General features: G+C 33.7%; 2 protein-coding genes across 2 annotated transcripts; one reads left to right on the top strand and one right to left on the bottom strand.

Moving 5' to 3' along the window:
• Positions 1 to 1,073: 1,073 nt before the first annotated feature.
• LOC148618461 (gastric triacylglycerol lipase-like) lies at positions 1,074 to 8,021 on the top strand. Its single transcript, XM_088577425.1, has 8 exons — positions 1,074 to 1,258; positions 2,112 to 2,214; positions 3,607 to 3,811; positions 4,261 to 4,504; positions 5,919 to 6,077; positions 6,456 to 6,527; positions 7,264 to 7,335; positions 7,683 to 8,021. The coding sequence occupies exons 1-8, from the start codon at positions 1,151 to 1,153 to the stop codon at positions 7,926 to 7,928; spliced, it is 1,209 nt and encodes a 402-aa protein (XP_088433551.1). The 5' UTR covers positions 1,074 to 1,150; the 3' UTR covers positions 7,929 to 8,021.
• Positions 8,022 to 9,876: 1,855 nt separating this feature from the next.
• Positions 9,877 to 11,532, bottom strand: LOC148618462 (histone H2A.V). The gene is made up of 5 exons (XM_088577426.1): positions 11,395 to 11,532; positions 11,172 to 11,249; positions 10,902 to 11,015; positions 10,435 to 10,564; positions 9,877 to 10,201 (listed from the first exon to the last, which is right to left on the bottom strand). The coding sequence occupies exons 1-5, from the start codon at positions 11,395 to 11,397 to the stop codon at positions 10,143 to 10,145; spliced, it is 384 nt and encodes a 127-aa protein (XP_088433552.1). The 5' UTR covers positions 11,398 to 11,532; the 3' UTR covers positions 9,877 to 10,142.
• Positions 11,533 to 14,788: the final 3,256 nt, after the last annotated feature.

Consider the following 14,788-nt stretch of genomic DNA (forward strand, 5'->3'; position numbering starts at 1 on the left):
CTGAGATAAAGGATACTACAGACACTGTGAAGTCAGCCTCATATCTTGACCTACACTTAGAAATCGATGGTAAAGGAAAACTATTGACCAAACTTTACGTCAAACGTGATGACTTTTCCTTCAGAATTGTCAACTTTCCTTTCATCTGTGGCAATATCCCTTCGGCTCCTGTGTATGGAGTGTTTATATCACAACTCATACGTTATGCCAGAGCTTGCCGAAACTACGCAGACTTTTTGTATCGCGCTAGAACTCTAACAAAGAGGCTTCTGGAACAGGGTTGTTTTGCTACAAGATTGAAGTCATCACTACAGAAGTTTTATGGTCGTCATCATGAACTCGTGGATCGTTATGGTATATCCATCAGCACCATGAAAATTGATTTATTCAACGGGTCATAGTTTTCCTTCCCTCGTTTGTATACCCCGGACCTAACTTTTTATGAGCAACTCGGCGGGTGTTTCTAAAAAAGCAGAGGACGCTTACCGTACCGGTGCACCTGGTCCATGCTCCCAGTTTTTAGTGGAGTCCGAGTTGCTCATTTACTTTTGTTACTTTGTATGTATGATTTTAGTTACTTTATTTTTTTTGTCGTGTATGTCTGTTTTCCATGTCTGGTCTTTGTCCCTGGATTACATTCTTTTGATTACCGCTATAACCTTGGTTCCCTTGATTACTATTTAAAGGTTGGTTGGGCGTCATATGTTGATGTGCATGAAGGATTATTCTCATTGTATACACAGGAGGACTCTGGAGGTAATCCAACATAGGTTTAAACCTTTTAAGAGCAACACATCAAGGGATTGTGATGACATTTCATACTTTTGTCTCTGTATAAGTATTATTTTGGGTATTTCATGTTTTTGCTGTATGTTTGTTTTCCCTGTTTTGTCTTTTTCCATGGGATATATTCTTTTGATTTCCACTCGAATCTTGGTTTCCTTGATTACTTTCTTATTCGCAATAATCAACTACTAGAAGTAAATAAATCTTTTTGATTCAAAGGAAACGATTTTTTTTTTCTGTTGATACATGTAATATATAATTCACGTGATCCTTACGCAATCTTTCACACCACTTGATAAGATATAAGTACATAACCATTTCACTATCAGCCGACAGTTAAGAGACTTAGTCGTCAATGTGAAGAATGAACAATCTGAAAATGAATTACGTTCTACATATTGTTGTTATTTTATCTGGATTATGTAGAGCTATTCCTCTCGGAGACGTCGATCCTGATGTCAACAGGAATGTTGTAAGTATATCATCTATGCTTTTAGGGGAGTGTCTAAATTCACTCAAACCGTGCGTTGGGTTAAGCTATCAAAGCTGTTACAAGAAAAAAAAAATAAAACAGCAATCAATGTTGTGATATGAAAATTATTTGCACAAAGTTTCTTTTCGTTGAGAATACTGATGCCTAAACACACGTGACGAAAATAAACAAGTTAGATGTCGTTCATTTCCGGAATAGTAATATCAATTGTGTTTTATCCATAGACGTTAAATTGTTGCCCAAGAGGATGATTTTGCAATATTCAAGTTGGCATATTTTCAATAGGAGATTTTAGTAATTTGAAAAGCAATCTAAGATTAGAGCAATATCTGTTAAAAATCGGTTGATTATTTGTATATTATGATGTTTTAATATAAAACTTTCGTCGTAACCGAGGGGTGGTGGGATTATCTCTAGAACATATTCAAAACAGATCAAATTGGGAATGAATATCATTATATTTTCGATTGCAGTAATGCTCAAGTTGCCCCCCTCAGAACTAAATATATTCCTGAATATTTCACGAGATACCTTATATGGTTTCCTTTTTTATGAAAAGTAGAGGTATTACAAATGTCGCTATTTTCTTACGAAAACTAGACAAACTTTTGTCTGAAACTATTATTATCTAACGTCTGCCATTTGTATAATTTCCTCTTGTTACACTTTACTGTGTCTGTGTTTGAAATACTGTTGCTGTTATTCATTATGAAAATGAAAGATGTGTTCTGTTATGTGTCTTTTATTGTTTAAATCATATATGTCATATTTGTCATTACCCCTATGCGAGTCCTTAATCGGAAAATGTTTTTTTATTTGTAATTATATGCAGTCACAACTAATAACGAGTAAGGGATATCCATTCGAGCAGCATTTCGTAGAGACAACTGATGGTTATATACTAGGAATACACAGAATTCCACCTAAACAAAAAGGTATTATATTATTCTTTTTAAAGATGTTTTTGTTATTCGCAAGGAATATGAAAATGCAAAAATTAAAACAATGCAATTCCTGTATGTAATAATTTTTACTCTTTTGTGCACAACACAAAGTAACACCGAAACTATTAAGGCCACTATGGAAACAGAAGGTTTGACTATAGCCAAAAGACTTGATTTAACCCATCTGCCCGTGTCAAGTCAGTAACATAGTTGCTAATTTCATGTTTTCCGGTCTGTCCTCGATTTTACCTGTTCATATACTATATAATATCCCTTCTCGTTTTATATTTATGAGTTCAGTAATTTTTATTAAGATTAAAGATTTTTATCCAGTGTAAGGTTTTCCTGAAAAATATAAAGATATATGGAAACCCAGGGGCCAATGCAGACCCTTTGAAAAGGAGGGATGCAAGAAAAAAAAGGGGAGCTAGGACATTATTTACAATTTTAATCAATTTTACATATGAAAATGAGAAATTTTCCCATAAAAAGCAGAGGAGCCAATTTTACCCCTGCATCCCCTTGATCCGCCACTGGAAACCATGCAGTTTGCACCTCTTATACGACTGAGGTTATTGCGGCCGTTTGATGGCACACATTGTACGGTTGTCTATTGCGTCGAGGTGTCGTCGTCCGGCGTACGTATAAAAATTTGGTTTCTGAACAATAAAATGAAATTGTACAACATTATCCCATAACACGAAAGAAAGGCCTGGGTTATTATTTGGACAAAGAAGGCCTGGGTTAATATGTTTGGGTTGTGAACCGAACAGTTTCAAAAACTGAAGAATAAAAAGGGACCAGAAACGAGCATTTTTCCTTTGAACAAAAAAAACTCGAGTAAAAAGTATGGATTTCTTTGAAATTGTACCACAAATTACCAAACCACAATGAAAAAGCTTGGATTGATTTTAGGGGTTGTGACCTGAACGGGCGGGTGAATGGTTTTAAACACGCATTTGACTGATCAATGTCCAGACATTGAGAAAATGTATAAATTTCTAGTGTCTTTTGTCTTATTGCAAGAATAGGCGCAGCCTATTCTTTAATTTTGTATAAAATTCTTATTTCTTTTGTCTTATTGCAATTTTAAAGTTTTTTTACCGCTGTTTTTTTATTTTTATAGAAGCTTATACTTTTTTAAAACATTAAATAAAAACCCAAATTCAGAGTTTTATTAAGTTTGAATACTAGTAGTACGTGCATACCTGTCCCAACTGTTCAAGATTCTACCTCTGCGGTCGTATCAGACTGTGCCATGTGAAACATTTTAATATTTTGATAGTAAAGTTCTTGGATATGTAAATTTTAAGTTTTTAATTTCAAAACAGTTATTTCCGCACCTACGTTCATCGTTACGCCTATATCGAGTTTTCAATTCAGGACCTAAGGCTGCCCCGGTTGTGTTACTACAGCATGGTTTATTATCTTGTTCGTCGTGCTGGGTTGAAAATTCCGCGAACCAGAGTCTTGGTTTTATGTTAGCAGACCGAGGAATTGATGTATGGCTTGGGAACAGTCGCGGGAATACTTATTCCAAAAGACATAAAACTCTGAAAACAACTGATCCAAGATATTGGAATTTTAGGTAAGCAATCCGGTGAAAAATTTGAGTGTATAGGAAAGTTGGTGGATTTAAAAATACATCTTTATGTGTTTTCAGATGCACTTTCATGTATAAATTTTAAATCTTTGAAGTTTAAGTTAATAAAAATTACAAGAAAAACTGTTCACACAACGTCGATCACATGAAAACCTGGACATATTAGGGAAGAGCTTTGATTTTCAAGCAGCCGGTGCACTAACAATAACAAAGCATGTGTTCATTTCATGCTAAAACTTGTCGAAAACATCCCCCAAACCCGAAAAAAAGCCAACCAGTATCCCGTCACCTAACAATTCGAAACATCATTTCTAAATTTCGACGACCAGAACCACGCAGGTGACAGCTGCAAAGTGTTTCGTGGAGATGTAAACAGTCTGATAGAACTTGTATTTCAAATCATGTCGTACAAACACAACTTATTTGATATTCAGTTGGGATGAAATGGCAAAATACGACCTTCCCGCTGTAGTGGATTACATTCTCAAAACGACAAAGGCCAGCTATATTTACTATGCAGGACATTCTCAAGGAACAGAGATCGTATTTGCTGAACTTGGTAGAAATATTACTCTAGCATCCAAAATAAAACATTTCTTTGCACTGGCACCAGTGGCTCACCTTGGTTATGTTGATGGACCGTTTAAAACACTCGCTTCATATGTTAATGATTTAGAGGTAAGTTACATGTTCCTTTGGACAACAAGTGCCAGTCTCTGTAAAGATCAGACAGTGGATGAAATATGGTATTAAAAAATACCACTTGACTGTTTGCACCATCAGAATCAAGGGAAAAGACAAGATTTTCCATATCAACATTGAGTTATTATGTTTACCAAACGTAGTTCGGGAACATATTGTTTTTGTTTTAACTTTTATAATTCTTCTTTCCCGTATACTTTTGTCAGCGCATCTTTTCAAAAACGACCGTACGGTTTGGAACCAAACTTGACACAAAAATAGGACACCATATGCAGATGTGCAATCACTGTCTGAATTTTCAAACATGGCAGTCATTTAAAGAGGAAAAGAATCATAAAATATAGGCAAAATTATGTAAAGATTTGATACTTGGCTTAAAATAGGACACCACAATAATTTCCGATCGGCCGTGTTGAAAAATGACCGCCATTCCAAGATGGACGATCGTCCTTTTTTTAACTTAAAAAAAAACGAAATAGAGCCGTAGAAACTGATTTTGGTAACTTCGGGGGACGTATGGGGAACAATGTAAATGAAAATTTCAAGGTCAGATTACTCAGTCAAATTAAACCTCATTTTTCTAACTTTCTAAACAAACCCAGTGATTTAGAGATCAAATAATGGTCTTTTCAAATATAAATATCATCTTTGAGTGAAATTATATTGTCATACCGATGGCTTTTTGACATGCAAGATTCTGGTTTTTTCCCATTTTCTTAATTTTTGCAAATACTTTCACTTTTATACATATTTTCAGGAGACTGTGGAGACTAAACTTTGAAGTACCATTCTGTATAAGAATTGATCTGGCATTGAATGGGTGACACATCAATTTTCCCAATTTAGTCATTTTTGCCTGAAATATATTCAGTACTTCTAGACAACAAATTAACCGAAACGGTATTTAAATTTATCCTGAAGCTTCTCTGACGTAGATATGTTTTGACGTCTTTCATTTATGGAAAAAGTGCGGGGAAATTGTTTACGTTATTTTTCATAGTGCATTTCATAATGCAATAAAATATCAGTGTTGTTTTTATTGCCACACCTTATACACATTTTGCCTGATTCTTAGACAGAGAAGTACTTATTACAAAAAGACTGTAAGGTTACATATCAAATTACTTCAGAAACTTTCAAAGATTTTCCATGTTAAGTCATTAAAAAACTTCAATCCGTTTATCCGTATGATTTATTTCTTTACACAAGAGGATATATATCTGAAGTTTTGTCTTTAATTTTATCTTATATGAAGTTTTTTTATTTAATAACAATTTACATTACATTTAAATTATGTTAAATTATGCGCTTGTGGAATTAGATGTGATGAGACGTAACTAATGAAAAAATATTGTACACGTATACAATTTTGTTAAAATATATCTTTCAGCTTTTTTATCTATTGATGGGAAAAGACGGAGAATTTCTGCCATCATCAGATTTAATAAGAGTCTTGGGTACAGAGTTTTGTGGTAAATTTGTTGGAAGTATAGTGTGTGAGAATTTTATGTTTTTTCTAGCGGGGTACGACTCTGAGGAAATGAATGTGGTAACTATTATAAGGATACTCGTCTTTTTACTAGTATGGTAACTTTTATCCTCATTATTCGAGTGTACAATCGCTACCATTCTACTGACAAAAGAGAGATAACTCTATACTTTATAACATGCAGTTGATAAACTGTCGGAAGGTGAATTACTTCTTGCAGGAGAACTTCTTTGCATAAATGTCATTTAGCCTAGGTGTTTTCTCTTCAACTTTGTAATTTGGACATATAAATACAAAATCCGCTTTGATACGAGCAAAATATACGTTACTTTCATTTTTTTTAAAGAGAATAAACTTCTCTCCTTGAATTATGTATGGCATGATATTTACATGTTGCATATGGTTAAACATTTATCTGTTTCAAACTCTTTGCTGCAGACAAGGATACCAGTCTATATACATGAACATCCAGCGGGAACTTCTATTAAAAATATGTTGCATTATAGTCAGGTAAGTAAACATGCAATTTATCTATGTAAATGTTAAAACTCAATCTTATTATTGTTTAAATATAGAAGTAATTCTAGTAATTACTATTTTAAATTCTGAAATCACTGAACGGACCAATACGGAATTTAAAGAAATGGAGGGCAAAAAATAAACAACAAATTATATGCAGCGTCCTCTCAGTGATAAACAATAAATCAGTTTTATCACATTATTTCATACCCCCCGTTCGGATGGAAGGAAGGTAATGTTTCTTTCTTGTTGGTCATCTTACATCTTACATCCATATCTTTCTCTATAGATTAAGTAGAATGACACATTGTTAGTTTCCAAGTCAGAAATGGAACTTTTTCTATGTTGTTAAGTGTTGAAAGTATTGATTTTAAAAGTAATGGTCAGTCTAACAGAGATAATAACAGACTCCAAGTATATATGATATCAGGAACTGAAAATATGACGACTGAAAAATCTAGTTACCACTTTCTACATTGGAAAAAAGACTCATTTCAAAATTTGGCTTAATAATGTTCCTTCCTGTTTAACATTTAGTTATAGAAAACATGTAATTTCCATGATTGGCCTAGAAGTCACTTTAATATCTATTAACTACTAAATTTTGCAAAATATATCGTCAACGAAAAGAGAAAATGAACAGTGATCAACAGTTAAGATGAAAATAACGCACAACTCTGGTAACTGTTATGTTCTAACATCAGGATTTTTTATATTCCATTAAAAGTCCGTACTCAGCAATCGATTTCAGATGTTTGATTATGGATCACCCAAGGCTAACATGGATTATTATAATCAGGTACATGTAATTACTGAGTTAATAATAACATCAAGTCAGTGTCCTTTGTATCTAACGAACCGTTATCTAAGAAAGTTCAAATTAACAAATTACGTACAATTTAAAGTTAGAAGTGTAAAGATTTTTAGATGGGAACTTTCAAAAAAGAATTCATAATTAACAACAAACTTCCCCCAAATAAGCAGTTGTCCTCCACTAAATAATGTAATTACACACATTAATGAACTGATAAGGTCGAGATAAAAAGTTTTTTATATATGGTATGGAATAAAATTGCTGGGACATAATAAATAGGAAGGTCTAAAAGGGTTTTCTGTCAGTCTAACAGAAACAATAATACATTGCAGACTACTCCTCCTCTATATGATGTCAGTAAGATGAAGAACAACGTCACATTGTACACGGGAGGCAATGACATACTAGCTGACCCGATGGATGTTCAATACCTTCTGAAGACTCTACCAGAAATTTACCGACACATACACATCTCCAATTATGAACATTTGGATTTCATCTGGGCCATGAATGCTAACAGACAAGTTTATGATGACATTATAAATACTATCCTATACCACGAAAACAAAATGCATTAAAAATCAATTTCCTAAATACTTTGATATAGGCATTGTTCTGATAGACTTATAAAAGCTATTTTTAAGCTAATAAAAGCAAGGTACGCAAACCGCGGGGAGGATATCTCCTCAATTAATGTGTCGTAAGGCACCGCCATTTTAAAAGTAAGGGGGTGGTAGACTGGGACTTTTTTTTCCCAATGAATGAGTAAATAAACATTTTTTTACTCATGCCTTAGAGAAAAAAATCTTTATATCCCCCATTAAATAACAAGGCAGATTTTTCTAATAAAAATACTGGTTTTCGGTTGCAGCTGAGTAATAAATAAAAAGTACGCTTGTGCGAAAAAATTCCTATTCGACATCAAATTCTAGTCCCCCTTTCGTTTTCATGATAAAAATGGTAGGAGTCATACTACTCCTACAACGTAAGAGGTTGGAATTCCGTTCCTCCATACCCCAACCTCTTAATTCCGAGCGCCATATTGCATAACGCTCGTTCCGCCGTTCTTTGAAATCGGCAGAATAACAGTTCACTATTTACCATTTAAACCGATTTATATAGTTTCTTTACCACAACACAGCAGAAGGTGACTAAACTGATGAAAAACAAATGACTACCTGGTGAGAAAATCCAGCAATCCTGGAAATCCTTTGTAAAAGCAGTTAAAATGAACTTCTGATTGGGTTGTTAGCTTTTTGAGTGTGTAATTCCGGTTGATAAATTTACGGATTTTAAAATTTACGAAACGAACATATCAATTAACCAAAGAATTGCCTTTACCAACTTTAAGTTCGTTTTGTGAAAAACATATTGCATTCCGTAAAATAAGTGACATACTTCAAAATGGCTGGTCATTTTGATAACTGTCTTCATTACAAATGTTTTCTAGGTATTTAATAAATATTTAGGATTTTTATCGCTCGATTTCCGGTAAGTTAAACTTCTTTAATGTAAATAAAAGACTTAAAATATTACAAAACACATGTTTAGCTAACTCACATTGGCGGTGGCTTTCAACATGTCAGATGCTAGAGGTTAGGATGGCACTAAGTCAGAAAATAACTTGCCGGACAACTTCTAGCATTGCTGGAGTAGTGTCGGACCTTTTGTCTTTCCACCTTATACAACACGGAAATTTAAGTATACAAAGGTAGTATCCCGACCCTTCATGTAGACATGTTGTTTGGTTTCAAGGGAAGGCTGTAAGGGACAATAATTGTGAAAGTCAAAAGTTTGAGATTTAGCCCATTAACTACAAAAACGACGAAGTCGATATATTGACATGTGAAAAATTTCCTATTATATGGTTCAAGACAAAATTTCAAATCAAAGGTCGAATTGCCTTCAAAAAGTTGGAACTTTAACGACTCTAAACAGTACCGCAATTCAAACATTGCTTGCGTCTCGTTACTTCTTATGCGATATTTTTTTTTATATTTGAATGCTAGTATGTCGGGTTTTTGCTTACATCGTAAACATATTTTTTTATTTGAATAAGCAAATGATTGGTAAGGATTTTCCCGGTACTCCGTGGTACTGCACTTAAATCGATCCTGAAGTCTTTTGCTGTAACCGGTTTCAGATAAACCCACTTGGTTCGAATCATTGTTATGTATGTGATTATTCAATCCGATTGCTCAACTTTCATTTCAAATATATATAAACGAGAACCTTACTCCGATATTTCTACACATCGTGTCGTTAAGACGAGATTTTGACAAACTCATGAACATAGGTCATTCCCATGCCGAATTCTTGTACCATATATTTATTTCTCTACAAGTACAGGTATACTTATCTTATTCATTACTTTTGGGGGAAATTTAGGTATAATTGAATTACTTCCCCTTATAAACGTGTTATAGGACTAAATTGCCTTACACGTATCTTAGCAAATAAGGAAAATGGTGTACTACATATATATCAAGATGATTAGATCTGACAGCATCGGGAGAAAAACACACAAGATTTATACATATTTTATTTACAACACTTCTCAATTTTGTGATAACTAAAACCATTTTGAGTTTTCCTCGTTTTTTCTCCATGAATTAAACATGCACACTAACAACACAAAAAAAACCAAAATATTCAGTCTTTAACATAAAAACAAGTGGAGAGGATTAAAAACTAAAAATCCCAAAAGAGATGACGACTACAGCCAATTATGAGTACATTTTTATCAAGTCTTCACAGATTACACTAACATAGGAAAAAGCTGATAAGGATGTTTATGTTTTCTGTGTTCCCTTCTTACCAATAAGAGATTTGTGAATGTGTGGAATGACACCTAAAAAAGAACAAAAATAATAACACAATTTTAACATAAACATTAACGACGTTACTCGAGAATACTAAAATGTTTTTGTTTGTACTTTGCACCAAAATAGTGGGTGAAAACAGCTGGCTTTCAAAAACATTATTTTTGAAATCTTTTCAGTGATTAAATTCAAGCTAACAGTTTCTTATCTTGTATATTGGTATAATTTAATGGTCACATGCAATTAATTATTCTGAACTTACCACCACCAGCAATGGTTGCTTTGATTAAAGAATCCAATTCTTCATCTCCACGAATGGCCAGCTGCAAGTGACGTGGGGTTATACGTTTTACCTTCAAATCTTTACTGGCATTTCCAGCCAATTCCAACACCTGTACAAAATAGAATAAAAATGTAATAAAACTAGTTCATGCTTTTACCCCATCTGAAATTATTTAAAAACAACACAATAACTTCTATCCAGAATCGAAGTTTATTAAAACAATTAATGAATTCAGATCACTACAATATCTCAATAATATAAAATATAATTAAGTTACATTATAAGGCTGTAAACAGATTCTTAAAATGTTGCAGTTTCACAGTTTTTCCACATTTATGTCCACTCGTATAACAAATAAAAATGCCCTGAATTTCAGTTTTCCGTTAAAATATCCATTAAACAATACAGTACATGTTTAATACAATATTAAAATAAGTAACTCCTACTTCAGCGGTCAAATATTCAAGAATTGCTGCACTGTACACAGCTGCAGTAGCTCCTACACGTCCATGGCTGGTTGTTCTGTTTTTGAGGTGACGATGAATACGACCAACTGGAAACTGAAAATAAAAGCAAAGCTAATTTTTAAGAAAAAATATATTAATAAAATATTTTATTTAAAAAAGAACATAATAGCGTGAGCAGAAAATAATAACGTCTATCGGCTATTGATAAAAAGAAACAGATATGAAAATAATAATAGTTCAGTTATTTACCTGCAAACCAGCTCTCTGGGAACGAGAAACAGCTTTTGCCTTTGCCTTGCCTGAGTCTTTTCCCGCTTTGCCACCAGCCTAAAATCGTCAAATTTTAATGAATTTAAGCATGAAATCGATCCAAATATGCTGCAAAAATAACAAGTAAAGCCCGTAAAATCATACTACGTGGATAACAAGCTTTGATGTCGACTTAAAATTAGAGATTATAGTGGATTCTTACCATTATCAATTTCAAGGATTACTGGGTCAAACGACGCTTTTGCGCACGGCACACAGGAAGAAGTCTTCACGTGACATAAATTATCCAATGAAAATAAAATGAAAAGGAAAGTGCCCTATGTTTAAGAAAGAATATCGACTATCAAAATAAGTTCCCTACACTTTTACACATTTCCAAAGTCGAAATGTGTTGAATTGTTGTCCTAGGAAAAGGACTGTGTTGTGATCATTCGATAAACCGCGATAAATGTATTATTTTAAACAAAGGGAGGTAACTGATCACCTAAATAACTATAAGGCCAAGGAAAAAAAATCGCGAAGATTACGAGACTGGCGGGTGTTATTATAATATTCTGGGTTGAGTTTAAAATAAGTACGAATAAAATAGATTTGCAAAATTAGTAAATCGTCAAGAAAAAGGACTGCATTAGATAAATAAGGGTAACAACAAAATTACCAGGCATTTCAAACGAGATGTTGGGTTAATCTAGGTTTTATTACAGCGCTAAACTTTCCTCATCCATCGCGGCTTGAATATACCAGTGATGATTAAATAGTATTTGCATGCTGTTGTGTCAAAATCGGTAAAATCAGCACAAAAAAAAATAATAAACAAACAAACAAAAACAATCATTACTAAATATTTTAAAAGAAACTGCGTATCTATCAACCAAGGACTGATATCTGAAAAGGATTTGGTAAGAGACCTTTTGAGAAGCATTTCCTCATACCCCTGATTCAGGAGTCTGTTGCGCAAATATTTATGGCGTTCAAGGAAATAAGAGTAGTTAGAACTTGCTCTAGCGTAGCGAATCAAGATTGTGAAATATGAACACAATAAGCAGGAGATGAAGGTATATTGCTGAACAGGTAAAGAAAATTTATGATATTAAAATTAAAGTTGTCTCTTTTATCATAAAAATGTCAGTGCTGAGATGACCACTGTTGTCGAATTCGAGATGTAGGTCCAAAAAGATGCAGAATCATTTTCCAAAAAGAAAGGTTGTTGATGGACAATCTGAAGAAATTCAGTCTCGTATGAATATAAAAACAAATCGGCTAAGGAAGGAGCATAGTAAGTCTCCATTGGAATGCCAACTTGTTGAAAAGTAGCTCCTCCAAATGTGACAAATATGTTACAAATGAGAAAATCAAGCAAATCGCAATTCTGCTTTTCAATGTAGCACACTTTGCTCTTCTGCAACGCTTTAGAAACATTTGTAAGCAAGAGGAACATAATTTTTCGAAACAGCGGAAGATTTACGAATAAGTCTTTTCAAACCAGATTTCAATTTATCATGTGGTAACGTAGTGTAAAGAGTCGGAGAGTCAAAAATTTTGGAGAGAACTAATTTCCGAAAAGCTGCGGGATTTTAGGTTTTGATGTAAATCTTTAGAATTTTTAATTATCAATATATGATTAATGCCACTACGAAAGTAGATCACAGCAACCATTATCGTTTTGAAATCAAGTTTCCAATTGAGGCGCTTTGGTTCTCTAAATGTTGGGCTATGAGAAACTACCTTACATTGGAGTTCATTCTCAATGATATTCAAACCACCAGTGATGTCATAAACGGAAGAACTGTAATTAAAGAGAGACGAAGCACAGTCACATGTCAGAGGGGATTTTAAATATTCTTCAATGTTTAGATTCTGCAATGTCTTTTTATGATTGAAATTTTTTCTTATTGTCTTAGTCAATAGGAAGAGATTGATTTTTGAAATATGGTAAAATTATGGAAACTGCCTCTTTACGATGAAGAATATTGCTGATGACAATAGCATATATTCCTTTGTTGGAAAATTAAAATATGTATAAATTTCCGATGAATAGGTTTAAAAAGACGGAATTTGGCCACGTCAGATATAATGCTGGAGAATCTGTATTTTATCGAAAAAGGGTCGACACCTCCTTCGTCTAGTCCGAAATCTCAAAGATCTTTCAGAGGTGGACTGGTAGTGAAAAAGAAGATTTGCTCTAATGTAATGAACACCTAAAGGTTGTTGTAAACTAGACAAGAGTTTATTATATCTGTCTGAAAGTGAATGTGCTGTAACATGATCGGGTGCATCTTTTTTCCTAGGCTTCCGTCGTCCTTGTTCACGGCTACGTTTATTTTTGGGATATGTGCTAAACAACGTCATTATATTGATTTCACTGTTACCTGGACTAGATAAATTCCCAATACCCTACAACTGTAAGGCATTGCAGTAACTAACTCTTACATCCAAAACAACTCCATATCGATGCGGTTCGGTCTACTAAGTTTAGGGCTGTTAGTATGATAGTAAATTTTCAAGATGAATCGAACCTTCATGTTCTAACGTGGTCATGACCAGGCTAATTGAAATCATTATAAAGAGCCCGATATTTAGTTAGGGTTCTTGGTGTCCTAACGATGTGTATTCATACGGTTTCCAAATGTTTGTTCGGTTTCTCGGTATCATACCACATAAAGTACACTCAATACTGTAGAGTTATTAAAGACAAAACAAAAAAAACAAAAAAACAAAAAACAAAAAAAAACAAAAAACAAAACAAAACAAAACTGAGCTTGATGTTACTTTGAATTGTTATGGTGATTAAGCGTTTTGATACAGAATATTATTTTGACCGGAATGAAAGTTGTTAAAAGCTTGGATATTGCAAAAAGACTTGAACAGTTACACGGACGGACAAACAGACAATGTGATTTTTATATACCTATGCAAATCTTTGCTTTCGAGTAAAAAGACTAGATCAAAGGAAATAAACAATTGGCAGTAGCGACAATCGGTGTACACAAATAAAAATCATACTAATGTTGCAAATTTCGGTGTGCTGTAACGCGTATCTATAACCTCTCATCAGTAACATTAGACCCGAATACTGAGGATGTCCAAACATAAATATTACAAGAATTGGTATGGTGTATATGTCAACTACCCCACCGGGATGAAAATGTCAGCTCAAGGCCACCCATTGGTCTTCAATAAACGACGAGGAAATCTTCATAATTACAGGGCAGGCTGCAGCTGGCCCCAATACATCATTATACACAGGTATAGCAAAAGAGTTGAACTTATATACTCAAGTAACAAAAAATAAACTGTAGGTGAAAAGGAAACAAAATATACAGAGGCCAGAAATTCATGACAGGCGCAAAAATTGAGGCGGGGTTAAAGTACTTTGGCGTGGTAACACCCCCCTTTAAAATCTGACAACTGTGGAAAAATATTGCACAATTAAATACACCTAAAAATCAGTTCAAAAAGGTACTAGTCCCATGTTTAAACGGAAATAGATAAACTGAATATAAATTACACAGATGTTCAAACTAAGGAGTACTAGCAGTTAACTGACATGCCAGTTTTAAACCTACAAAAAGTTATATAATGGAAATAAAACAGCT

The sequence above is a fragment of the Perna viridis genome, chromosome 4 (genome assembly GCF_037379345.1).
Source record: "Perna viridis isolate PV_CMFRI_1.1 ecotype Kerala chromosome 4, ASM3737934v1, whole genome shotgun sequence".
NCBI lineage: Eukaryota > Metazoa > Mollusca > Bivalvia > Mytilida > Mytilidae > Perna > Perna viridis.